We start from the raw sequence: 27,390 nt of genomic DNA, 5'->3' as shown, positions 1-27,390 counted from the left end.
AAAGGTAAAACCAGATTTTCCATGTATGGACGCTATTTCTGCATCTGTTTTTGCATAAACAATCATAATGTCTATGAATATTAGATTCGTAAAATATGGTGTTAAGAAGCAATCTCCGTTTGTCATTGAAGCCCATCTGGTATGACATATACTGGTAAGGAGATGATACAAGTTAAAATATCTGTGGTGGTTACAAGTAGAATCTTTATTTAGTTCAAATGACAGAAACCTGTTAACAATATGCATTGAAACTATGAATGTAATTGAAACCCTAAGACATAAACATTTAACTAAGTAACTTCTAGAAGGTTGCAAGGGAAAAAATGACACAAGAGTGGAATTTAACCTTAAAACAGCAGTGCCCTTGCTTTCAGAGCAGTGAACGCTGCTAGCTGCCCTGAAGAGCTTGGAGCCGAGGCATCTCCAGCAGCTTTGGCAGTGGAAGCACACGGCAGTCGCTGCCTGCGGGTTAGAGAGGATTATGGGCTTCTCTCACACTGACACAACCAACAGTTCTGACCCGAAGGTCAGATGCTGGAGGCTGCAGCAGCCTCTGACTGACTGAAAGGCTAAGTCTTCCTGTTGAAGGCGGTGGTTTTTATACCACAGTGTTATGTCAGTTGTAACGAACGGTCCCATTGCTGAGCTCTGCATTTTGAGAATAACCACATGCAGTCAGCCAGGCACTGTGCTCCAGATTTGGTCTGGGTTTTTCAAAGTGATGAATCTAATCTACTCTCACTGTCCTCGTCATCTTGTGCTTTGTGAGGACATCCTTCACCCTCAACCAGGCACTGTACTTCTCCATCTCTGCCATTCCCTGTTAAAAGTATGAAGGCAAAAAACAAATGAAACTTAGTGGTGGTCTGTAATACTGGAAAAAGAAAAGTAGAGCCCCATTTTTTAAAACCATTTAAATAAAACTTGGCAAGAATATCTGTTTAGAAAAAGAGAAAATAACATTTTAATTCCTAATTTATTAGGATTGCCACATAAATAAAAGGAAGAAGTGATTGTTAACTAACAGTGGATTGAAAATTTTTTCAACAAGAGCTGAACAAATCCTTACTTTTTAGTGTGTGCCACCCCCCTTTTTCTCTGTGATTAATTATGTCACTGTAATCTTACCATCCTCTTCCCAGGGGCTTGGGTCATCTGGTCGATTGCAGATTGGTGACCACAGTAGATTATCCTTGGGCTCAGTGATAACTTCTTGTATCAAGGGTTTCGAGAGGGTTGCTTTTTTATCTTTGGTCTCCAGATATCTTTCTGAATTAGCAGGCTCTCTAAAGAAGCTTTCAACAATGGGCCTTAAGTGCTCCTTTTCATGCTCTTTATGTATCTTATACACATTTGAAAAAATTGCTGTTGGAACTTCTTCCCCTACTGAATTCTCAAATGTGCCTTTATTGTTTTCTTCTAACGCAGAATCACTGTCATTTGTCATTTCAGAAATTATTTCAATCTTTGGGTGATATTCCTGCTGTAAAGGTAGAAAATGCAGTTGAAAATATATTATTCTAGATGTAAAAGCTAAAAGATGGGTAAATATGTCGTGGATCCACATAACAGTTGTCAACTTTGATGTTCTGTTCTCCCAAAATGTATGGAAGATGTGCTTCACCCATAGCTCTGCTTCCTGATGGATGAATCTTGGGTTAACTATTTCTCACACATTAGCGACGAACTGACAATAAACTATTAACAGTTCATAAAAAGAAGACCTATTTCAGCAATTCAGCAATGTGTGGGCTCAGTTCTATTACTTTAGCTCCAAACAGAGGGACCTGCCTAACTGAACACCCTTCGGAGCATGAGAGCTACTAACACGTACTCCTTGTTCCCTTCCCTTATCTTCTTTTAATTGGAAGCTTTGTTGGCCACAACGTTTTGCAACACTTATGAGTCTGTGACCAAAAGAGCAAATAAATTCCATGCCTTACACTGACTGTAGGAAAAGTCTGCATTATCTTGGAGGGACTTGTAAAAACACCTACTGTATCACGAGAATCAAAGCTATGCTTTTAAGCTTTGTTGTTTTCTTTTTCTTTTTTTCTCCTCTGTTTCTGTTTATAGGCTTTTGCCTAGCAGATTAGTTTGAGCAGAGCACAATGCTAATGGGGGTGTGAACTGCCTTGTATCTGACTAGCCTGCAGGAGTTTCAATCTCTCTGTGTTTTCAGTTGAAAAGTCTGATTTTATTCAGCAGCAGGCAATTTGTTCTAGCCCTGCAGTCCTTTACAGCATATTAGTACTGGTAAAGTATATTTTAAGAGTAATCTTCACTAAAACACTACATGCTACTAAGAAATTAATCTTGTTTAGCTGTTGCATTACTCAATCTTAGGTTTTCATTCTCCTATTTTTGCAATGCAATAATATAAAAAATAATAATAAAAAAATTTACAAGTGGATAAAGATCTGCTGAAACATCTATTTTAGTTTGTAAATGCATACCTGATTGCATCTCCCAAAACAGCAATTCACAATTTAGATTATCCTCATTTTGCAAAATATTTGTAAATGTGTTTAGGGAAGCTTTATCACTGGAATTAATACGAATCTTACCTTTTGAACAAAGATTTCCTCTTCTGGGGTAAATTCATTTACATCTATATCTTCTAAATCAGGCAGTTCCTGAAGACAATCACCAGATCATTAATCAGTGGGAAAAGCTACTGTAACCTATAAAATACGACATCTCTATCTCACAGGGAATCTTCTTCAAAGCAACGCTTTTCAGGCTAAGAGGCCACAGCCAGCAGTACCACACTGTCAGCCTCTCTGAGATGACAGTTTTCTCTGTCAAGCACATGTGGGAAAAGGAAAATTCATGTGTCTCCAGAAACAGCAGATGGGAAGGCAATAACCTTAATGTCAGACTGAACGCTATCTTCTACTATGCTTAATCTCAACTGCAACCCATCTGTATGGGTAAGAGCCACATCAAGATCTGCAGTCTACCTGAAACTGTTTATCAGTAAACTCTGTTAGCCTAAATACATCTAATAAAACAATGTTTTACTGTGAATGCCTCATAATTAAGGACTTGCTGAGAACTGTTTTTCCTCCAATTATTTCAGCTTTCCATTAGAAAATACTATCTAAGACAAATATCACTTGCTGACATGAAAGTAAAAATAGAGTGTGGGAACACAAAATCACAGGTAGAAAGTAATACCGTTTTGCCATTTTTTTAGTGTAGGTCAACACTGGTAAAAGCATCTCCTTTTGGTTTTAGATGTTCTTAGAGCTTAATGATTTTGTAGCAAGCTGCTTGGCATGGTAGCATCAGGAACATCTAATCTGTACTGTCATGTGTGGTGAAGATTATTACAGACTTAAAATCAACAATTTCTGGTTTCTGATATGGTTGTAGCTAGTGCAGCATGTCCTGAAGTCGCACAGTTTTACAACAATAGCATTAAAAATGTACAAATTAAGATCTGAGACTGATGTTAATGGGTGAAATTCGATGTCAATAGGGAAGTGAAATAGCTATTAGTCTTGTTCCAATCAGCGGGGTGCATTTGCAGATCAAACCAAAATCACTTACTAAAAGTTATCCTGGTTTAGATACACAGAATGTAGTTCAAACACCACCAAGGCAAGTGCAGCAACATGAGCTTGTTTCTGCTTGACAGAGGGATGTCATAACCACCGCATTATAAATCCTTGTCTACTCTTCTCCCTTATATCACCAGAGACCATCTACTGACTCCAGGATATGAACAAAGATGACGCTGCTGCTTCAGAGCTTCTCACCACTGGCATCGTCACAGCCATTCCCTGCTATGTCAGTGCTAAGTCTCTTTGGAAAATCTGCAATAGCGTAAGTATTGGTGACTGTAGTGAGAAGCTCTTTCCATTACTAAACATCACTTGGAGCATGAAGAAGCATAGAACACTGAAATGTGTAGTAGCGTGTGATTTAGGTTTGGTTTTGATTCTGTAGAATTAGAATAGTCACACTTTTTATGTGTCAAAAGAAATGCCATGCACGTATGCTGAAGAGTTCCTTGTATACTACTTAAAGTTTGTGCAAAGGAGCTTGCTACGGTGCCATATAGCACCAAGAAAAAAACAAACACTGAATCTATGAGGTCTTCATGTTGTGGGTACCTACAGTATTGCTATTTATTAAGTCTTTTATTTCAGACCCTGCAAGATCTGCTTATAAAAAAGTAATATTGTATATACTTGGAATTGCTGTCAGTTCTCTCTACTATCCTTGTTAAAACTGTTACTAAAACCAGCCAAACAGGAAGATGCAGCAGTAAGCCCTCTACTGAAGCAGTGAGTTGAGCCCTTCAGTAACAGGACGAAATTTTTTCCTTGGAAATTAAGAGCATGGAAAATATATAAGAGACTTTTCTAAAACACTCCAGTAAGAATTTAGTTAACAGTGGCAGTATAAGGGATCAAAGAGTATATTAAGTGCTCTGGGAAATCATAAGCTCAGAAGTTTGTTATTGCTAGTTAAGTCATAATCTGACACTGTCAGTGTAGCAGCAGTGTCACAATTAGGACATATTGAATAGTTTTCCTTTGAAGTGAGATTATATTTTTCAGTGGTATCCATGTCTTCCTTATGGTTAAATGTGGTTAAACATGTTTAAATGTTTGCATCATCAGATAGAAGTCTTAGATAATAGAAGACCATATTACAAATGTCAATCACTTATTATATACCTGAATAATGCACATTCTGCTTTTTTTTTGAAGTATACCTAAAAGTTATATTTTGAGAATTAATTTAGAATATCTAATACTGCTAGCTAACATTTACAATGAGTGGGTGGCTATTTCTTCCTTATGCTTTTTCTGCAATAGTTCACCTTTTCAACTGCATATTTCATTAGTTTTGCCTAAGCGGACACATGTATCCACTAGGTTCTTGTTGTTGTGATTTCTGTTTTTTAAATGAAAGCCTTCATTAACTTCTCCAGAGAAATCACAGAGATAGAAGGTCAACTTCAAGTGATTTATGGCCAAAGACATAATAAACTTTGGAAGCGGTGGTAAATTCTTTACACATGCTACACTGGAGAGAATGAATACCCCTACAACTTTACTTTTGGGGGGGGGGGGCGGTTCTTTCTTTCCTTTTACTTTTCCTAATAGTAGGCCTTTCTTAGAAACCTGGCCATATAGTTTTATTAGCCAGGATGTTACAAGAATTAACTTGGGAGCAGACAATACCCAAATCTGAACTTGTCAAAATCTGAATCCAATACGTACGTCAAGATAAAGTTTCTCCGGTGTCTCCAGTTTGATCTGTTCAATTTCAGCATAATCATTGAGTTCAGCAAGCACGGCTTTTTCAGTAGCTGCCTTCTCTCTTGGTAGATCTAAAGAAAAAACAACAGTCAGTTGCAGAGAACTAATTGAATAAAATACTTTCTATGTTGCAACAGCAAGGACTGCAAAACCAAACGGCTGGGGACCTGACTACCACTGCAGAATTCACAGCTGAATCCAGCACTTTGTCTTTCCATCATACATTCTTGGCTTCCCTTGTATTGTATAAATTAATATTTGCATTTTGCAATAATGTATTCTACAAATGCATTCTTCCATGTGTGAAGGTACAAAACCACCTCTAGAGTGATGTCCAGCTTCTGTTGGCAGACAGACCACACAGTTTATGTGGGAGCAAGGGAAGGCTGTAAGCTCTCCTGTGTCGCTAAACCTGGCATGTATGAGAAGTGGAATTCCACCTTTATGTAGCAGAAGTTGCAGGTTGAGCCCTCAGAATTTTTTTGTTTGTTTGTTGTATTTAAAGAATATTTTATCCAGTATTACTTGACTTTTAACTGGTCCCTGTGGAAATCTAATGGGATGTTCTTATCTATGAATCACTTGGTTTGAATCAGGGCAGAGGCAGTGCTACACTAAGACAGAGTGGCTCATTGTCTCTGCATCCTCAGTTTGGTTTCATTCTTCACTGTGTACATTACCGTCTGTCTTATTGTTGAAGTTTGAGTGTTTGTAAGAGTTTGATTCTTGTGCATCCTCTTGAATTCTAGCAGGAATATTTCCAGACGTGAAATCTGTGTTATCTCCCCTATTTGGTAGAAGTGTTACCACTTCATCATGAGCATCAAAGCTTTCATTTCTAAATTTCTCAGTCTTCTCTTGAGTTTCTTCCTCTTCTGATATATTTGAAGTCTCTGATGTATTAGAATTTCCATCACTGTCGTCTGAATTTGCAGGTGCTCCTACAGAAGAAACAAGCTCATTAAAACTGCTGAGTTAATCTACCATTACTCATTCTAAATATCCAAACTTTATTACATGCTTTTAATAGTTTTGCCTAAAATATGCTTCAAAAGTTCCGACTTTGTTTGAGCAGCTATTTGTGGATCAGTAGTCCTCCCAAGATTGCAGCAATGTTGTGGGTTTTCCCATCTCAGCCGCCCAGTAAATACAGTTCCCCAGGAAAAAAACTCTAGGGAAAACACTACAGTAAATAATTGCCTGGTATCTATGGTTAACTTTGAAAAGACTCACAAGTGGCTACATATTAAATATATGCTTGAGCATTTTGATGGATCAGTGACAAATGCTGAAGTTATCTTCTGCTTTATGCAGTCTACCTGCTTGCAGAAAAAGTTTTGTTAGTCAACCACATTCGATTTCAGAGCCTGTGAAACCCAAAAGCCTATTGGATAGATAAACACTCCTCTGCACTGTAGTACTGTCTTCTTATTTGGCTTCAGTCCTCTTTATCCTGAAACATGCATACTCCTCTAGAAAGGTTAGGTTGGGACCTATTACTGGTCGTTAACGTATGCCTCCTTGAATAATGTGACAGGAGAATGTGTGGCATAAAAAAGAGCAGCAAGTGAAGCAAATTATTAAAGACCTTCCTCTTACTGCCTGTATTACCACTGCTGTAGGCTCTAGGCTAAAGCTCTTACTGTTAGTGAATGCAGCAGCGGAGAGGTGCCTGGATGGGGACTGGTGAGGCGGTTATCACTGGGCCTTACTGGAGCCCACATGCCTATTGAAGCCAGCCCTGTTCTGCATCTTGGGGAAATATCACTCTTGGGGTGCAACTGCCAGCCTCCACCCACGAATGCCTGCTGGAACCATTATTGCCCTGACTAGCACCTGGTTGCTCTGGTGAAGAGCACAAGGGCTTGAAACACTGGGACAGAAAGCGGTTTGTTGGTTTTTTGCTTCATCAGCAGTGAGAAAGGTGATGATTGCTTAAAATTGTTGTGGTTAATCTATGATGCACCAAGGTTAATAAGGTATTTAGTATGGGAAAAGAAGATTCATAACCATATTCTAAAAATTGCATTGGCCTACTTCTGAACATTTAGGAACCATTCATTTATTTTAAACATTCAAATTGAAGTAGACACAGACATCTTCCAAAGTAGTAACCACAAACCTTTTAGGATGGCTGTTGCATCTCCATTTCCACATTTTGCACTTGCATCTCTTTCTTCCATATACTTTTGTCTTCGCTTTTCCTCTGCTTTTTGTCTGATTGCTGCTAAAGCATCAATGCTATCTTGGATTTTTTTTCTCTCTCTGGTTTCCCATTTTTCCCTTTCTGCTTTCTCAGCTTCAAGCCCTCCAATGGCCCAGGCTTCTGCACAGGCTCTAATGAAAACACAAAAGCTCACTATAATATAGCCATAAAAGCCCATCTTTATAATGAGACAGAAATTTAAAATAGCTTGCAACAGCAAAAAATAGCTGCAAGAGAAAAAAGCATATAGCAGTGACAGTCCCTTATGCCACTGGGATGTATCTATATCTTATCTTGTATGTGCAACTGCAACAAAAGAAACAAAAGTATCCAAATGCTGGTGATTATCCCACCAAAGGTCTGCTAGGAGTGCTGATCTTGGCTCTGCTTTTCCAGATACCTGTTCAGTTTCTGTTGTAATTGGGATTTGCCTCTGGTCTACAGAGTTGGCATAAAACAATTCTGTTCAAGAATTAATTCTCTTGTGAAAAAATAGATGGTTTTTTTTTCTACATATGTTAAATGTAGAACTCCATAGTATAATACTCTTGTACTCAGTCACCCACCCTCAATAAATTATACCAGTCAGTCTTCCTTGCCTTCCATGACAATATTGACAAAAAATGGATGAGTGATCATTAGCATTTGAGCTTTATTGCTGTGTAAAGAAGATGGCCCTGTTTCTTACCTATCCTTTGGGAAAACTGGCCTGTCATCCAGATATGTTAGTAGTTTTAGTCGAACAGTAAGTGTTTTTCTATAATTAGCAATTTTCTTTATCACTTGATTTCCCATCAAATTCAGCACATGCTAGAGAAACAAGGGAAACAATTTTTAAAGTTGAGTACCAAAAAAATTCCTATCTGGATATATGCACTTTCTCCATCATTTCGAAAACAAGAAGTGAATAAAACATCCTGGGTGTCACAGGTAATCTACAAAAAACCAAATAATGTTTAATAACATTTCTTTTAGATCATGACCTATTGTGCACCGGACTACTCGACAAAACCATTTAATGGAATTCACCCATACAGATGATACAAACCCTCAGCTATATTTGGCTTACCAAATTAGGCATGGTCTCCAGAATATTTATGATACTTGGGTCACTTAGATTGTTGTGGGAAAGATCGAGAACAGAAATACTTGGGCATTCTTGCAAGTGCTGTATGTCTTCCACTGTTTGTAACTTATTGTGAGCAATCTGCAGAGTCTGCAGGACTTTCAGACATGCTGTCAGACAAGAACAGTACAATGAAAGGAAAGGTAAGAGTCATTGCTTCACAGAGGATTTTCTGGAGAAAGTAGAAAACTGTATTGTCAAAATAATTGTTTATATTGAATTGTGGAGACTTTTTTTTTTTCCTAAAATTGTTATTCTGCTATATGCACTTTTTGGCTAGGCCTCCAAAGCTGCTTTCTTCACCCCGGGAAACACCGTTGTTCGGGTTTAAGATGGTGGTTGTTTTTAATTCACGTTTCAATCTAGTCAGTTACACAAAAGCAAGATCTTGTGTTTCAAATTAGTCCCAATGTACACAAATGATAATGTAGAGGATTTTTTTTATTTTCTGCTGAAGATGGAATAAATCCTTTAACAGACATAAAAGATTTGGTAATCATGTCTGCAACTGCCAAAGCACATCTTAACTGTCAAGTAAATGGTGAAATCTGGATTGTCAGCCTGTCTGCAACGCAGATAAGTACAGAAATGGTCTTAAGTGAGGAAAAAACTACTTCATTGTCCTAGGTATCCACATGAAAGTAATTACTATATCTTTTCTATTTTCTCATTCATTTAAATTGCAAAATACATAGGTCTGACTCTTCAGTAGAAGCCTTGTGGACAAGGCAATTTTAACATGAATTAAAAAAACCCTTGAAATTACTGCCACTAATAATAGCTTAGCTTAGTCAAAGCTTAGGAATATGGGCTCGTTATAGGTTAAAACATGTTGCACCAACAGTTCTTACAGAGATTCTCAATGGTCTTAATGTAGTTGTTACTCATATTGAGGGAATCCAGCTTTTGTAAGGGTTCAAGGTTTTCAATTTTGTTAATTAAATTGAGTTGCAGGTAGAGGCAACGCAACTCTGTCAGAGCCTCCAAATTCTCGATTTTTGTTAAGCCATTGCATTCCAGCCATAAACACTTCAATCCAGTATACTCTTCAAGATTCTCCAGGTGATCAAATCCTGCAGAAAAAGATGTTTTAAAATGAAATAGCGTTGGCTGAAAACAAGTCTTTGGAAGAGTAAATTTCATTAAACCAGCACTGCTGAAACAGTCTGTGAGAACACTTGTACTCAAGTTGCTGCCAATATTTCCACTGAATCAATGATACAGTATCTGACCCATAAAGGGCAAAAACATATAGGTACCTATTCTGGTCTGTATCTCATGTGGCCCTTCAGGTTCTCAAATAATACATATTGAGAAAACAGCAAAAACAAGACCAAATGTAGATGGTAGGTTTAGCATGTCCTATTTATTTAAAACAATTCTTACGCTAACCTGAACCAGCTAAATGTATCGTGCAAAAACCTGCTCAAATATCACAAAAGGATGATCCGTGTTCATTCTAGCAACTTCTTTTTCTTTCACTAGTATTTGAGAACATGCATCAAGTGTTTACCGTTCGTTTTCTTCCTGACCATTTTTATTTGGCAGTAAAAAAGTCCCCCAAACTGGAAAAAAAAAATATTTAAGAAGAAATACATATATTTTCCTCTGAATGCAACCCAGACCAGTATTTCAAGACATTTCTCAGAGGCTACTGTTTTGAGAAAAAAAAGTGTCCCTTGATTCCTACTGATCCTTTGAATGACTCCACAAAGTGAATTAGGTACATAATCAGTTCACTTTTCTACCTTCATATTGACTCATTTTGTTTCATAATTTCATTATTGTACAAAATTAAATTATATTTCTAAGAATTATTAGATATTTTACTTCAGTGACCCATAAACTAGATTCTCTGCTAAAATGCTACTTAGAATGATAAAACTAAACAGTCGTGTCCACATCTTACCTTTATAATGCAAGTAAAGAGTATCATTTAAGTATGGGGTCAAGTATAATTTCTGCTGTTTACAGATGTCTCGCAGAATCTTTTTTGTCATTCTAAAATAATAATGGGAAGCAGAAGCAAAACAAAAAATTGTATTTCAGTGCACATTCTGAAATCTTTGGGGTTTTAACATATTTCAATGCAACACAATTAATAGTTCCTTAATGCAAGCGAAATGGCTACAGCTTTCAAGACTATCCTCCAAATAAAAACGCAGCAGTTTTTTTTAGAGTAGCTTTCCATTTCTGCCTGTTTGAAGTGAGTTACCAGGCTCTTCTGCTAAAAAACAGAGAGTACGTAGGAAAGTGGGAAGGGAGTCCATCTTCTTGGGAAAGAGCAGCATGATTCTATGTTAGATTCTGGTTCCTTCCTCTCAAATTCTTTCCTTGCTGCTTTGGTGCAGGACCTTTGGTGGCATAGCCAATACACAACATTCTTCTCAGACTAGTTTACTAACTCAGTAGTTATCAACCTAACATTTTAATGAAATGCTGACTCTGAAATAGCACTCAAGACAGTTTTAATATACAACTGTGATTGGCTAGGAATGCCACAGTAAGAAAATGAAGAATATCTGTTCAATTGTAATTGCTTAGTGTTCAGCTCCACTCCTTTTGGGATTCATGCAAGTGAGAAGCAAGAAAAGGCCACTCAAGGAAGCTGTGGGCTACAGCTGAACAGTGCAGGGGCAGAGGACTGACAAGCGGGATCAGGCAGAAAGCTACAGTGTGAAACAGCAGAGGCTGCAGGGGGCAAAGCAGCCAACAGCAGCCAAACAAGGCCAAAGTTGCACATGGCAGTCAGCAAGACAGCAAACCCCCGAAGTGGCAGAGTACACAGGTGGCCTGAAAACTGTTAAAACAGGAGTGGATCACGGTGAAGAGCAGCTGATGAGATGAGTTACGCCGTTATCTGGGACCCTGTGCTAGACAGCACTGGATCAACAGTTTCACAGAGTTAGTAGTCCCCTAGCAGGGACTTTGCAAAGAATGACAGGACACTGGTTTTGGAGGCAAGCTCTCCAGGGTGACAGAAAATTTAGTAACATTAGAGACAAGCAACTTGGGAAACCACCAGAAAAACAGCTAGCAAAAACATTCCAAAGCAGAAAATATCTCTATCTTCCTGCTTAGAAAGATTAGATTCTGTAAAGCAAAATTTCAGAATAAAACTTCTAGTAGATATCCCCCACTTAAAGAAATATTGCAAAAGTACAATGTTAAATGATCCAAAATTATTTTCTACTTCTACATTCCTTATTAACAAATTGAACTTTGCATTTGTGGTCATAAGTATTTGTAGGCCTAAGGTCTGGAACAGTAAGATTTTCTTGGCATGAAGATATTTTCAAAATAACAAAAAAAAAACTTGAGTAAAGGCAATGAAGTTAAATTTTTCATAATAGATTTGCTTTTAGATATATTTACTTACTACACTAAAAATCTCAATATTGCTGAAAACCAAAACCGTAATACAATCAACTAGTCCACTGAGCTCCTGAGGCAATATAAAATACATTTGTCAGCCTGTAACTGCCCTGTAAGCCAAACGTGCCTGACATAAATCTCTGAAGGAATGAAAGATTTATAAACTTTGAGCAAAATCTTTAAATATATACTGTTTTTCAGTATTGTCAGCCCAGGTACATTATCATATGCTAGCTACATGCAGTATATCCCACTGTTTTTCATTGTGCTATTTGTAGTAGTAGTTAATCAAATGATTAGCATCTTCAGGCAATTTATAGGATCATAAAATGTGTTCCTTCAAAACACTAATTATCTTATGTGCAGTTATTGCTCTCTGTCATCATTCTTCATAAGAACTTAATTCTGAAGTGTGCCAGGCTGATTAGCACAGGATAATGAAGTTTTTCTATGTAAGTACAGTCTAATCTACCTCCTGATAACTCCGTGAGAATCTTTGCCTTGACTTTAAAGGACTGTAACTGTCTCTAATAGAACAGCTATGTTAAAGTTAGTAGCAATGTAACCTTTGGGAAGTTTCACCAACATGTAAGCAAGTGCAGGAACGGAGGGTAAATCTTCATCGTTCCTTATATAAATAGCCCACATGACCAGACTTTCAACAATATTATTAAATAATACCAAATGTGGTTTTTAATTTTATTAGTTGCTTGCAATGTGCTTAATCAGAGATAACAGGAGAATAATCCCATTTCACAACTATTAAGGAACAGCCATGGCAGCGTATGCTGATTTAGGCTGGACCAAAATTGGAGCCAAAGCTTACAAAGGAGATGTGTCTTATTGTCAACCATCTGAGGTATGTCTGGATTTCCTCTGCTAAAAGTTATCTTGACAACTGTAATATTTACACTGTGATGAATGAATACAATGCATTGTCTGAATTGATGCTGAGAAATCGTCAAATTTACTGACAAATGACTCCCAAAAGAGTTTTCTCCAGATCCATTAGACTACATCATGTAGTTAGAATGTAGTTTGCTACCATGGCCATAAATAAAAGCTGTACAGATGCTGGAAATATCACTAATTCCTGATTTATCAATTATTCTCAAGTTCATTTTCAAAATTGTTCTCCTGAATTAACATGTAGAATAGCAAAACTCCCATTGACTTTACTGATGCCAAGATTTAAATAAAAAACATCCACAAACAATGTATTACCTTACACAGCCCCTCTTTTCTTCTGCCCTTTGATTGAATGAGCTTGTTACTGATGTGTGATCATCATCTGACTTTTGTTCATTCTGTTGATCTTCTCTGGACATACAGTTGACAGCTTTCTCTTGAGTTTTAACATCTTTGTAAGTAAGAAAACAAGTGCAGTTTAACAGCACGGGTGGGGAAAATTGGCACGTTGTCAATTATTTTAGGGAAATATTGAAGAGCATTTGAATATGAATTTCAAGAAAAGCAGTGTTCTAACCAAGATTATTGCTTACATTTCTAATGAAAGGAAACTTAACTTTTTTAGAAGGCATAAAATATATAGTAGCAAAATAAACTGTTGAAATCTGCATATTTTTTTTTTAGTTCTGGAAGTCAGGTAGTACCCACTAGTCTTAAGATTGTTATAACATACAGTGACAAGAAAGCCCTGGCACCAATGTTCTTATGGTCTTAGACATCTACTATATATTACATTTAATTAACAATAATTTAACAAGACTTCTAACTTTGCATGGAAAGACTACAGTAATGGCGTATCTGAGTCACCTCAAGCACTCTTTGTTAGTCTAGGTCTTCTACAAATTTACCCTTTTGCACTCTTCGGAAGCTGTCTCCAGTGCTATACTCATTCAAGCTGTCTTTAGATTGCTCTTGATTAATTACGTTTTCAATACTCTTCTCTTCAGATTCTTGCTCTGCACCTTCTAGTTGCACTTGTAGTCTGTACACTTAAAAAGAGACAGTGTGAACAAGATGATTGTATGAGCTCATTTAAATATGATTGTAATTAAAACATTTAGAGGTCAGGCTAGCTGTATGACTGCAACACAGGAAAACATATCCCTCCAGCAAGAAGAAAAGTAAAAAAACCAACCAACCAAAAAAAAAAAGCACAAGATGATAGCAATTGAGAAAGCGTCAGTTATGGCAAGATTTTCAGTGTCTTCACTGGGAGAAAGGATAAACTCCTGCTGCATCCAGATCAGTAAGGACAGACTTGATGTCTAAGCTTTATGTTCACTGAAGTTTTCCCTAAAGTAGTCCTAGTGAGCCAGCTGGATGGGCTCACCTTTGTTGACAGAATTGCCTTCATTTTCTGTTTGGGCATCTTCATTTCTGGTGTCGTTCAGAGATTCCCGTGATGCCTCTTGTGGAGCAACCTCCCTTCCAAGGCCTTTGTCCCAGTCTCCAATTTGTGATTGCATTTTAAGATATGTGGTTTAGACAAACATCAGCCAAGACAGTATTTGATTTACAATCCAACTTTTCCAGACAAAATGTTTAAAGGTTTTAGTAAGAGGACCTGTAACAGATAAGAAGACCAATATGAGTAAATTATGAAGCCTGCATGGAGCTGGCAACCTGTGCCTAGTCACGGTGAAGATATGAAAAGGCAGGGAGAGCTTATCTTAAATCTTGCCCATGGTGGATCTCACTCAGAGCAGAGGACCACAGCCAAGAAGCCTCCCAAAATAGAGTGAGTCACTTTTTTCCTTTGGAAGCCAGCACACTGAGGATACAGCGATGGTGCTCCTTTGAGGCACAGCCTGCTCTTCTGCCCCGCTGCAAGCCGGGTGGGCTCCTGAGGCGAGTTTTAGCCTCCTCACAAGGACTGCAGACACCGTCAGGTTCCCCCCCTGCACTTTTCGCTGCCGTAGCCCGGGAGCTCTCTAGAGAAGACTCGTATCTCCCGTTAAACAAACCTCCAGCAACCTTTACCTGACCCGAGACCCGGGCTGGACCTGGCGCACGGGGCCGGCGGCCGCTCCTGGCCTCGCCGCGGTCTCTCCCAGGCGGCAGGAGAGGTAACCGCGAGGGACGGAACGGGACGGAGCGGAGCGGAGAGACCGAGACCCCGCTGCCGCCGGCGGCCCCCGAGGCGCGGACAGCCGCGCTCCCCGCCTCAGCGCCCAACCGCCGCCGTCGCCACGGCGACGCCGCGCGCCGGCCCACAAGGCTCCGCGGCCGCTCCCGGCGGCCCCGCCCAGCGGCGCAGGTGGCGGCGGGCGAGGGGAGCGCGGCGTCGCAGGAGGGCCCGGCCCCGCCCGGCCCGGCGGCCGCGGGTGAGACGCTGCGGGCGGGGAACGGCCCCTGGGGAGCGGCTGGGCGCGCTGTTCCTCCCCGTGGGCCGCGGCTGGGGGCGGGGGTTGTTTGGCTGGTTTCCCTCCGTTACAGCCCGGCTGGGGCCAGGGAGGGCCCCGGGCAGGGCGCGGCATGGCCGGGGCTGAGCGAGGGGCCGAGGCGGCGGGCCGGGCCGGGCCGGGTGGGGCCGGGCCCGCTGGTCGCTGGGGCTCGTCAGCAAGGGCGCGCCCGGAGCCCGCTATCCCTCCCGGGAGGAGCGAGGCCTGCGGGCCGGAGTGCGCTTCGTCTCGCTGGGCGAGGGGAGGGCGGTGTGTGACGGCGGTAAGCTGCCGGCTCCGGTTGCAGATCGAGTGCTGCCGAGGAGGCGGCGGTGGGGTTCTGTGCTTGTTTCAAATCAATATATTCACTGTCAAAAGCCTTGTGAGGCACAGCAAGCTTTCTGCTGACATCTGCTGTGCGATGTGACGTTAATGCATGGCACTGTCCCGTGGTTCAAGGATTTTCAAACCCGAAGGACACGGTAGGTGCGGTGCACTTGCTGGGAAAGGGTTAGTGCTTTGTGGTAGTGCCAGGGACTAAAGTTATGAATCTGTCTCTGAGCTTGCTTTGTCTCTGCACTTGAGGAGCGTGTTGTTTCTTGTGTGCTCAGCTCTCTCCTGCTGGTTATCCTTGCCTCTTTTGTACGTGGATCTTAATCTTCCAAAAGTAGTTTTTACATGTTGAGCTTCCCTATTTGCTTGGACTTGAATTGTGTTATTTACAGTATCATTGATCGGTGTCAGTGTGGTATAACTGATCAGTAGCTAAAGCCTTGAACAAGGGCTAAACAGCAGCTAAACCAGTGAGGATGATGGTAGGTGATATCCAAATTTTAGCTGGCTGACTTGTGGCTTTTCTGCATCAAACCGATGCTCAGACTGTAATGTGCTGAATCTCAAAGGTTATCCATTCAGTCTGAAAAGTTTACGTGGCTCAGGAGGTGATTGTAATTGCTCATGTCTCTTTTTTTCCAGGCTTGTGATCACCATGGCTGCAGTGGATCGTTTCTACCTCTTGTACAGAGAGATCAGTCGTTCCTGCAATTCTTACATAGAGGCCCTGGCTATAGTTGGCGCTTGGTACACAGTCAGAAAATGTGTCTCTCTTGCGTTTGACACTTACAGCATGCTTAGGTTGCATTTAATCCCAAAGCTGGGTGGCGAGGTTGATCTTGTAAAGCAGTACGGAAAATGGGCCGTGGTCACTGGTAAGAGACTGAAGCAGTATACTTGCTTATGTTTATATAACATACTGTGCCAGTACTGTAAAACTTGCTGGTTTATGTTGCTTTATGTCACAAGCTGGGGTCTGCATTATCTCAGGTTGCAAGTTAATCTGCTTGAGCAGTGGCAGTTTTTCAGTGCCTTACTAAATTCAGTTCCTCAGGAGATGGGCAAGGTCAGGGTGTTGATTCACTGCTGGGAAACAATCACAGAGCAATTTTTACCAAAAATTGCAAGGTACACCCTGAACGCATACAAGTGTAGGCAGAGATGCAGACAAGATCCTTTTTTTGCTATGGTCTTTTCACATGTGCTCAAGTTCTTCAGCAAGGTTTAAGTCATGTACCTCTGACATCCTTGCCTTTCGTTAAGGTTCTACTCTAAGCTCTCTATTGTCGTCATAGAAAATATAAAACTTGTATGAGGTGGGACTGCAGAAGGTAGCTACTGACAACCACGGAAACATGGTGGGATGACTTGCACAACTGGGGTGCTGCAATGGATGGCTATAAACCCTTCAGAAGGGATAGACAAGGAGGGAGAGGTGGTGGGGTAGCCCTGTATGTTAGGGAGTGTTTTGGTTGTCTAGAGCTTAATGATGGTGATGATAGGGTTGATTGTTTATAGGTAAGAATCAGGGGAAAGGGCAGCAAGGCAGATATCATAGTGAGAGTCTGTTATAGACCACACAACCAGGATGAAGAGGCAGATGAAATATTGTATAAACAGCTGGGAGAAGTCTCACAATCACTAGCCCTTGTTCTTGTGGGAGACTTCAACTTACCAGATGTCTGCTGGAAATACAATACAGCAGAGAGGAAATGGTTTAGGAGGTTCCTGGAGTGTGTGGAAGATAACTTCCTGACGCAGCTAGGAAGGGTGCCCTGCTGAACCTGTTGTTGCAAACAGAGAAGCACTTGTGGGTGATGTGGTGGTTGGAGGCTATCTTGGCCCTAATGATCATGAAATGATAGAGTTTTTTTGATTCTCGGAGAAGTAAGGAGAGGGGTCGGCAGAACTGCCACCTTGGACTTCAGAGGGCAGACTTTGGCCTGTTCAGGACTCTGGTTGACAGTCCCTTGGGAGGCAGTCCTGAAGGGCAAAGGAGTCCAGGAAGGCTGGACATCGTTCAAGAAAGATGCCTTAAAGGTGCAGGAGCAGGCCATCCCCATGTGCTGAAAGACAAGCTGGCAGGGAAGAAAACTGGCCTGGCTGAACAGAGAGCTTTGACTGTAATTCGGGAAAAAAAGGAGCGTTTATGACCTTTGGAAGAAGGGGCAGGCAACTCGGGAGGATGGCAAGGATGCTGTGAGGTTATGCAGGAGAAAATTAGAAGGGCCAAAGCCCAACTAGAACTTAATCTGGCTACTGCTGTAAAAGACAATAAAAATTGTTTCTATAAATACATTACCAACAAAAGGAGGTCTAAGGAGAATCTCCATCCTTTGTTGGATGTGTGGGGAAACATAGTGACAAAGGATGAGGAAAAGGCTGAGGTACTGAATGCCTTCTTTGCCTCAGTCTTTAATAGTAAGACCAGCAGTTCTCTGGGTATCCAGCCCCCTGAGCTGAAAGACAGGGACAGGGAGCAGAACGAAGCCCCCGTAATCCAAGGGGAAATGGTTAGTTACCTGCTACACCACTTAGATACACAGGTCTATGGGGCTGGGTGGGATCCACCCAAGGGTGCTGAGGGAGCTGGCAGAAGTGCTCACCAAGCCACTTTCAATCATCTATCAGCAGTCCTGGCTAACTGAGGAGGTCCCAGTTGACTGGAGGTTAGCAAATGTGACACCTACCTACAAGAGAGGCTGGAAGGAGAATCCGGGGAACTACAGGCCTGTCAGTCTGACCTGGGTTCCGGGGAAGGTTATGGAGCAGATCACCTTGAGTGCCATCACATGGCATCTACAGGACAACCAGATGATCAGGCCCAGTCTGCATGGGTTTATGAAAGGCAGGTCCTGCTTGACTAACTTGATCTCCTTCTATGACAAGGTAACCTGCTTAGTGGATGAGGGAGAGGCTGTGGATTTTGCCTACCTAGACTTTAGTAAAGCCTTTGACACCGTTTCCCACAGCATTCTCCTGGAAAAACTGGCTACTCGTGGCTTGGATGGGTGTACTCTTTGTTGGGTAAAAAACTAGCTGGAGGGCCGGGCCTAAAGAGTTGTGGTGAATGGAGTTCAATCCAGTTGGTGGCTGGTCACAAGTTGTGTTCCCCAGGGCTCAGTATGGGGGCCAGTTCTATTTAATATCTTTATCAATGATCTGGATGAAGGAATCTGGAGTACTGGGGACCTGGAGTACTGCATTCAGCTCTGGGGCCCCCAGCATAAGAAAGACATGGACCTGCTCGAGTAGGTCCAGAGGAGGGTCATGAAGATGATCAGGGGGCTGGAGCACACCCCCTCCAAGGATAGGTTGAGAGAGTTGGGGTGGTTCAGCCTGGAGAAGAGAAGGCTCCAGGGAGACCTTACAGCGGCCTTCCAGTACTTAAAGGAGGCCTACAGGAAAGATGGGGAGGGAGTTTTTAACAGGGCTTGTAGTGATAGGATGAGGGGTAACAGGTTTAAACTGGAAGAGGGTAGATTTAGATTAGATATTAGGAAAAAATTCTCTACTATGAGGGTGGTGAGACACTGGAATAGGTTGCCCAGAGAGGTTATGGATGCCCCATCGCTGGAAGTGTTCAAGGCCAGGCTGGATGGGGCTTTGAGCAACCTGGTCTAGTGGAAGGTGTCCCTGCCCATGGCAGGGGGGGTGCATCTAGATGATCTTTAAGGTCCCTTGAAGCCAAACCATTCTATGATTTTATGATGAGCGCACCCTCAGTAAGTTTGCAGACACCACCAAGTTGGGCAGGAGTGTTGATCTGCTTGAGGGTAGGAAGGATCTATAGAGGGATCTGGACAGGCTGGATCGATGGGCCGAGGCCAATTGTATGAGGTTCAGCAAGGCTGCGTGCCTTGTTCTTGGTGGCCTGCACTTGGGTCACAACAACCCCAGGGAACGCGACAGGCTTGGGGAAGAGTGGCTGGAAAGCTGCCTGGCAGAAAAGGACCTGGGGGTGTTGGACAACAGCCAGCTGAATATGAGCCAGCAGTGTGCCCAGGTGGCCGAGAAGGCCAATAGCATCCTGGCTTGTATCAGAAATACTGTGGCCAGCAGGACTAGGGGAGCGATTGTCCCCATGTACTCAGCACTGGTGAGACCGCATCTTGAATACTGTGTTCAGTTTTAGGTCCCTTGCTACAAGAAAGACATTGAGGTGCTGGAGCGTGTCCAAAGAAGGGCAAGGAAGCTGGTGAAGGGCCTGGAGAACAAGTCTTATGAGGAGTGGCTGAGGGAATTGGGGTTGTTTAGTCTGGAGAAAAGGAAGCTGAGGGGAGACCTTGCTGCTCTCTACAACTACCTGAAAAGAGGTTGTAGCGAGGTGGATGTTGGTCTCTTCTCCCTAGTAACAAGTGATAGGACAAGAGGAAATGGCCTCAAGTTGCACCAGGGGAGGTTTAGATTGGATATTAGGAAATACTTCTTCACCAAAGGGGTTGTCAAGCACTGGAACAGGCTGCCCAGGGAAGTGGTTGAGTCACCATCCCTGGAGGTATTTAAAAGATGTGTAGATGTGGCGCTTAAGGACATGGTTTCGTGGTGGAGTTGGCAGTGCTAGGTTAACGGTTGGACTTGATGATCTTAAAGGTCTTTTCCAACCTAAACAATTCTATGATGCTATGACAACATTGTCTTTATTGTTGTGGTTTTGAGATCACCATATTCAGTGCCATGTGATCTTCAGAGAAGGGAATAAAGCTATAAATGAAAGAACTGGCAAAAGAGAAGGGTGGGGCTGCTCTGATTTTTCACCTTGTTTTTTTTATTTTCTATTAAAGGTAGCACCAGTGGTATCGGGAAGGCGTATGCTGAAGAACTGGCAAAGCGTCGTGTCAACATTATCTTAATCAGCCGAAATAAAGAGAAGCTAGAGGCTGTGTCTAGAAGCATATCTGAAACCTATAAAGTGGAAACAGATTTCATAGTAGCTGACTTCAGCAAGGGGCGTGAGCCTTACGCAGCTATTAAGAAGGCTCTGAAAGACAGAGAAATTGGCATTTTGGTGAATAATGTAGGAATGTTTTATCCCTACCCAGACTATTTTACCAACGTGTCTGAAGATGTGCTGTGGGACATGATCAACATAAATATTGCTTCTGCTAACATGATGACACATATTGTGCTGCCGGGCATGGTAGAGAAGAAGAAAGGGGCAATTGTGAATGTTTCTTCTGCATCCTGTTGTCAGCCGACACCAATGTTGACAATCTATGGAGCCTCTAAAGTAAGTTGGGGTGTAATGTTTAATGGCATGCCTTAGAAAGGGGATGCATTATAGGTAGGTTGGTTGGTTGTAAACACATTCAGCAAGGATATCAAAATATACTTGAAAGTTTTCTAGGGATTTGTTCAAATACCAGAGGTGAATGTTACATGCAATATGCAGTAAAGTCTTTATCCTCACCAATACTGGGCTTTGAACCAAAGTCAGTGCTATCTGGATTATATGTGAACTGTGCCATAACAGTTCTAGGAAAAATGTTACCTTCCTCGGAGGAATGATGTGCAAAGCAAAGTGGCAGTTCTATGACCCATTGAAAGGGTCAAGAATTTAATCTCTCTTCTTCAGCTAACTGTGCAGGCATAGCTCAAGCTACTTACACACTAGTATTTGGTAGCAAGAGCGCCTGTACTCATGCTCAGGCCACTACTGTGACAAGGGCTGTGGCCAAATCAAGCCACTGCTTCACCTAACATGAAGGGGCAAAGGCTTCTTACACTATTGTCTGTACCGTATTTGGGGAGAACTGAAAAGAACTTTCCCCCCATAATTATTTTTCCTGAGGAGACTCAGTCAATGAATAGGATGCGGCAGCTGGGTGATGCTGGAAGTACGAATGCATGCAGGGATGTGAATTTACACTGGATGACTTGCTGCTGACTCCACAAAAGCAACTGAGATTAGGATCTTGCCTAAATCTGGTGTCTAAACACAAGCGGTTATTGCTCCCAGCTGTCGGTGGCTGCCCTCTGCTGTAGCCTAACCCCTGTGCAGCCTTGCTCCTGGGATAGCTCTTGCAAGTACTTCCTTTTGCTTGGAGCAAAACCAGCTCTCATTACCCCAAGGCATAAAACTCCTTGCAGATTTTCTTCAGTGTAGAAACTGGCTTAAGATTCCTGTTTCTGTTGCAGAGATCTCCCCTTGGTTATGCTAAGTGTATGTAGAACTGCACTCTGAACTGAAGCAATTAAAAGGCCTGAATGAAAAAGAACAGAACAAAACCAAGTGTACCAAAGTTTCTTCCTGTAGCTGCCATCATTAATCCAAATCCTAGATCAGCAATCCAGTTTAAAGCCTGGCCCTTGTACAGTTATGTTGGCACAGAAGTGGGAACAAGCTGCTCTAGCCTCCTAAGCCCCTTTGTGCATTAACAGCGTATCATGTTTGAAGTGGTTGTTTTGTTTACCTAAAGTAGGTAGGCATTAGTAAGTAAGGTAAGTAGTAGGTTGCTTTGTCCTGCAAGTTACTGTACTGTTGCAGGTTTTTAGCAAACAAATAACAACAAATAGAAATGTTGGTAATGCTTTAGAAATGTGTATTTTTATGCTATTTGTTCGAGGTTTTATTTTTTTTTAGCTTATGTAAAAAATATGCTACAACTTTTCTGTAATTTTAATAAACCTCTGCCCTAAGACTTGATTGTTTTTAGAAAAAAGAAAGAAAGAAAAAAGATGTTTGTTTCTGCTTTTGTCATCCTAGACCTACTTGGACTATTTCAGTAGAGCACTACATTATGAATATGCCTCAAAAGGAATTTTTGTTCAGAGTTTAACCCCATTCATAATTGTTACAAAAATGGCAGAGTGCGGCAGCAGTGTATCAAGGAGATCTTTCTTTTTTCCTTCTGCTGAAGAATATGTAAGACATGCTATTTCTACTCTTGGGTTATCCACAAGGACTACTGGTTACTGGAAGCATGCAATAAAGGTAATAGAATTCATTAAACTATTTCATGTTTGTCAATAGAAGTTTACTTTCTTAGGAGTCTGAATGAAAACTGTGCTTGTATTCAGAAAAAGTGCAATATATATTGTAGCACTTAAAGGCATTGTGCCATATTTTCTCACTAATTCTGCTTTAGAAAATGATGCTTGGGCATGCTTATTTTTAGAATGAGAGAGTGAATCCAATTCCCACTTGCAATGCCCAGCAAAAATGGGAAAGAGACAACTTTTTGTTCAAAAACATGAGTATCTCATTTCACTTGAGGTGTTGCTGATAGGACAAGCATTTCACTGTCTTCTATGAACAGAAGTAGATTTTTTCAATCTTAATTTATGAGCATATTTCTGCTTTGGGGAAGAGTGGGCAGGGAGGATGGAATAATAGCAGAAAAAAAAGCCCACCTCTTTATCCTAAGCTGCCTGGAAGCAGGTCCTCCATATGTTAGGTTTTCATTTTGGGGGGGCAGACTGTGGGCTCCAAAGTAATTTTATGAATGTTGGTCGCATCTCAGGTGGCTTTCTATAGCATTAGGTCAAGTAGAAGGAATTGAAGAAGAGGGGATTAGTCCAAAAGGAATAAAATAGACGAGAAGGATTCTGGCAAGATGTGGCAATTAAAGGAAGTGGACAGTATTGCTGTTGTGAACTTGAACAAACTACTTCAGGATTTATTTGCAGAACCTAACTGTTCAGCTGTGGGCAGTACTTCCAAAATGGCTAAATATATTTACTTCTAGGGGGTTGAATTTAAGGCTTAGTTGCTCATGTTCAAGCAGGTTTTGCCTTGCTTTAGTGGCAACTTGAGAAACTGTTTGTTTATTTAATAGAATATATCTTAATCTGTCCCTTCCTTTCTTCTTTTTCTCTTGTCTCCCTGTGCCTCTCCACAGTTCACATTGGGTGAGCACCTACCTGAATGGATCTGGGCATGGTTTGCAATGTATTTTTGCAGAACTGTACGCAAGGAAGCTTTAACACACAAAATGAAATAGGAGTATTTGGATGTCCTGCGTAACAAGTAGTATATTCTGATCAGAGTGCTGCAAAAATGTTTAGTGAACCTTTGTGGACTTACTGCAACTTACCCATACCTTGCTAAACAAGCTATGTGTAACCTGGACATCAGAAGTCTGGATCCTCTCTGTATCCTTGTATTAAGTAGCTCCTCCGCTGCTTTTCCTCCACGACAAAGAGCTGGTCTTGTTGAGGTTAATCTCCATTCACCGTCTCTTCAAGGTAATTGGGCAGGAGCAGGTATAGTTTTAATTCTAACCGTAAATGACTGCCTCTTGCATAGGGCTACATGGTGTCAACTTGCAAAGTTGACAGAATTTGAGAATTCTCCAAATCTGTTAGAAATGGGCCCCCCAAAAATCATGCTGTTCAAAAAGACAATCCCAGTCAACTGTATTAAGTTTCTTTAATATGTAGTTTTGCATAACTTTTCTGTCTTCTAAATTTAGGCAGATGTTTGTATGTTTTAAGTGCAAATGTTGTTGCTTTCGAATGATGTTATTTAAGGAACTTCTCAAAATTTAAGGTGTATGGCAAGGTACTATTGACTTGGAGGTTGTTTAAATGACTGAAAAGGTCTCACAGAGCTGTAAAGGAATTTGGAGATAAGATTGTATGCTTTCTTATTCCAAGTGGGAATGATCTTGATAATACTTTAAATATTGCTTCAGCAATCTGAAATACGGCTGGAGAATTCAATAAAGAATATAAAAACACATTAGCTGTAGAAAAATAATGAAGAAATAATGTTATGATTTAAAAATAGTGATTGGTTTCCTAAGATAATTAAAAAAACTTACTGAAGTTTTGATGTGGTATGATTTGGATGCTTCTGTTTATATAAATAAATATGTTTATGCATATGTACTTACTAGAAGTCATCTGGTGTCATATACTGCTCATTATGTGTTGCAGGCTCTACATCTCAGAGTCAGGAAAGCTGTCCTTTCTGTGTACGCACAATTGCTACCTGGAAGAGGCATGCAACTTAGAAGAATGTTTTCAATCTTTTTTTGTATTTTATATTATCATGGACTCGTTAGTACTGCTGCTGTAGTGTTATACTGAAGTACCAAACCAATTAAATACCTGTGCAGTATCTCCTACACAGCGGCAGTCCTCCCCTCATTTGTGCTAGTATTTGTTGCTTGAGTGTTATAGTGCTGTATTTCCCGATGGGGACAATGGGAGGTCAGTATACTATACTAGCTTGCTCCCTGAAATCCGTACTGGAGGATGTACAACAGTCACATCGTGTTGCTGAGTAATGCAGTCGTGATTACGAAGTGGGTATCTGTTGCTCCTCCACAGTAGCTCTGGACTGGTGATGTCAGAACCTGGAGTTTTAATAGTGATTGTCCCCCACAAAGCTTTTATGAGTAGGTTTGGTAAAGAATAATTTAGTATTCATCCCCATCCAGTAAGAGACTAGGTACAAATCTGTTTGTAAATAACTTAATTCTAAGTTGTTCTAAGTTGTATCACGTAAAATGCTGAGTAGAGCTCTTAAAAAAAAACAAACAAAAACCCAACAAACCAAAACAAAACCTGAAACAAAAATTCCGTATGTTTAATATAGTGAAACTGCCCCCAGCCTTCATGACTGAATGCTCTGTGGAGGCACCCAGTGTATTTGCTGGGCCGTGTAGGAAGATACTGATGCTTGAATTTATTGTCCAGAGGGGAGGTTCAGGCCTGCCTACCCGTCCCTACCGGTAACACCCACACGTCAAGTTTTCCTTGCAGGAGTTAGACCCCGCTCGGCCGCATCTGGCTAATCGGCCTCTCAACCAACCTTCTTCGGAAGGCGGCTGCTGCGCGCCGTCCCTACCGGCCCCAGCGGCAAGCGCCTCCCACGCCACTGTCCGCTACCACCGGGCCTGCGCGGCCCCTCCGCCGCAGCGACCCGACCGCGCATGCGCACCCCCCCCAGCCCGTCTGCGTCGTGCGCATGCGCCTCTTCGCCCTCGGCGGTATGGAGCTCTCGCGAGAGCGCTGTGGTAAACAGTGCACAAAATGGCGGCGGCAGGCCTGGTGGCGGCGGCGACAGGGTGAGCGCGGCGGGCGGGGGAGGAGAGTGGGACGGCGGCGGTGCTGCTTCCGCCGCGCCGCTTCTGTGCGCGGGCCGGGGGGAGCGCTGTGCTGTCAAGCTTTGGGGGGCGCGGAGCGGGGTGGCCAGCACCCGGGCCTGCGGCACCCAGTCGCCGTTCCCGGTGCTCGCTCGCTCGTTCCCCTCGTCTCTGGGTCTGCCTCGTCCGCCGCCGTGCTCCGGGCGGCTGCTGCGCGGGGCCCTCCCCGCTCTCCGGCCGGCTGTCGCTCCCTCTCATCTCTGCCGGCCGGGGAGGCGCTGCCCCGCACGGCGCCCGGCTGCTCTCGCCGGGGCTTTCATCTCTCCCGGGTGGTGCTAACGACCCGCGGTAACGGGCACAGAATAGACGAGTTTACTCGTTCGTTGGCTGTGGGGCGCTGGGCGGGAGCAGCGGCCAGCGTCCCCTTCCGTGGCCCGGGCAGAGCTTCCTGGACTGGACGGCTCCTCGGCTGCCCGAAGCCGCGGAGAGAGGCTGCCCGCCGCCTCCACGCTGATGCTCTCTGAGTTTCTCTCAGCCGGCGATCTCTGCGGAGTTCCCGTCGCTCGGTCTGGCGTACTCTCACTTCAGAAGAACCAGGGACTAACTCTAAGCGTAGCTGTCCCAGGGGATGCGTGCGTTGCCAAGTTTAGGTTCCTATCTAGCTCCACACAGTAAGGGTATTAGAATAAAGTTGTGAGCGTGCTGTTCCTTTGCTCTTAGTTTCCATTATATTTCAACATCGTAATTATGTACAATCTGTTATCAGCCATAAGAATGTGGGAGGTTTTTTTCAGTTGTGTAGTTAATTTATTATTTTATTGCTATAGGGCTTGTAAGCCAACAAAGTAGTAAGGTAGACAGAGCTCAGCCAAGATCAGCATTCGTTGTACTGTAACTGTCGAGTTTAGGGAGGAAGAGGAAACTTTGTAATTGCAAGCAGTTTACAGTCTGTCATGGTGTTGTCAGTCAGCTAGAAATAGAGGGGAATTCTATCCCTGTTAGAAGGAAATACTTGAGAATGCTAAATAAAGTTAAATAAAAATGAAGTAACAGCTGTCACATGCAGACTTGATTAATTCTGTTGTTGTGCCGTGACAACAGCCCATCATTCTCCTAAATTGTCTGAATCCCCTAATAAGGCTCCTACTTTTCAATCCTGGTCACTGCAGCAATGTATAGTTCTACTCTGCTTCTCCACATCATGTGACAGACGGGACAAAAATGTTTCTCTTCGCTCATATCTTAATGGCTTTTTATCTATCAACTGCTGGTTAAATGTTTGCAATTTAAAAAAATACTAGCATTGCAAATTTTCTCTAATGCTTCTTGCACCTTGGAACACAAAGGGAAGAAACTTCCCCTCCATGTGAAAAACACTTTCAACGCTTTCCTTTAACTTGACATTTTTACATCCGTAATCCCAGCCCCTGTTTTTTCAGGTTCCCACATTGTAGTAACTTGCATTCCACCTCAGAAAAAATTGAAATACTTTTTTCATGCTGATTTTCTCTTGCAAGCACAGGGACTGAAAGTTTGCTTCCTGTAGTATCTCTTGTCTCTACCAGCCCTTGGCATAGAGTTTGAATTTGACTCTCCTTGTGTAAAATGACATACCAGAATTTCTATTTGCCACATTTTTGAGTGGAAAAAAGCCACCGTGCTTTTTCAAGTATCTGTGGATGCATTT

The 27,390-nt window shown here is 42.1% G+C and overlaps 2 protein-coding genes across 3 annotated transcripts; one reads left to right on the top strand and one right to left on the bottom strand.

Moving 5' to 3' along the window:
- Positions 1–239: 239 nt before the first annotated feature.
- Positions 240–15,003, bottom strand: DNAAF1 (dynein axonemal assembly factor 1). Its single transcript, XM_075039385.1, has 14 exons — positions 14,936–15,003; positions 14,286–14,519; positions 13,804–13,944; positions 13,211–13,346; positions 10,521–10,612; positions 9,463–9,684; positions 8,555–8,721; positions 8,174–8,295; positions 7,402–7,616; positions 5,960–6,220; positions 5,241–5,350; positions 2,568–2,636; positions 1,129–1,483; positions 240–820 (listed from the first exon to the last, which is right to left on the bottom strand). The coding sequence occupies exons 2-14, from the start codon at positions 14,419–14,421 to the stop codon at positions 714–716; spliced, it is 2,133 nt and encodes a 710-aa protein (XP_074895486.1). The 5' UTR covers positions 14,422–14,519; positions 14,936–15,003; the 3' UTR covers positions 240–713.
- Positions 15,004–15,185: 182 nt separating this feature from the next.
- HSDL1 (hydroxysteroid dehydrogenase like 1) lies at positions 15,186–24,511 on the top strand. 2 transcript variants are annotated; one of them, XM_075040341.1, is made up of 5 exons: positions 15,186–15,279; positions 16,312–16,544; positions 20,454–20,899; positions 22,376–22,603; positions 23,511–24,511. In XM_075040341.1, the coding sequence occupies exons 2-5, from the start codon at positions 16,325–16,327 to the stop codon at positions 23,610–23,612; spliced, it is 996 nt and encodes a 331-aa protein (XP_074896442.1). In that variant the 5' UTR covers positions 15,186–15,279; positions 16,312–16,324; the 3' UTR covers positions 23,613–24,511. The 2 variants fall into 2 exon arrangements, with proteins under 2 accessions (XP_074896442.1, XP_074896441.1); XM_075040340.1 differs by lacking the exon at positions 15,186–15,279 and adding an exon at positions 15,581–15,818.
- The last annotated feature ends 2,879 nt before the right edge of the window (positions 24,512–27,390 follow it).

Source organism: Buteo buteo, chromosome 11 (genome assembly GCF_964188355.1).
Source record: "Buteo buteo chromosome 11, bButBut1.hap1.1, whole genome shotgun sequence".
NCBI classification, from domain to species: Eukaryota; Metazoa; Chordata; class Aves; order Accipitriformes; family Accipitridae; genus Buteo; species Buteo buteo.
The sequence above is the reverse complement of the archived record's forward strand: the minus strand, read 5'-3'. Positions and strand labels throughout refer to the sequence as shown.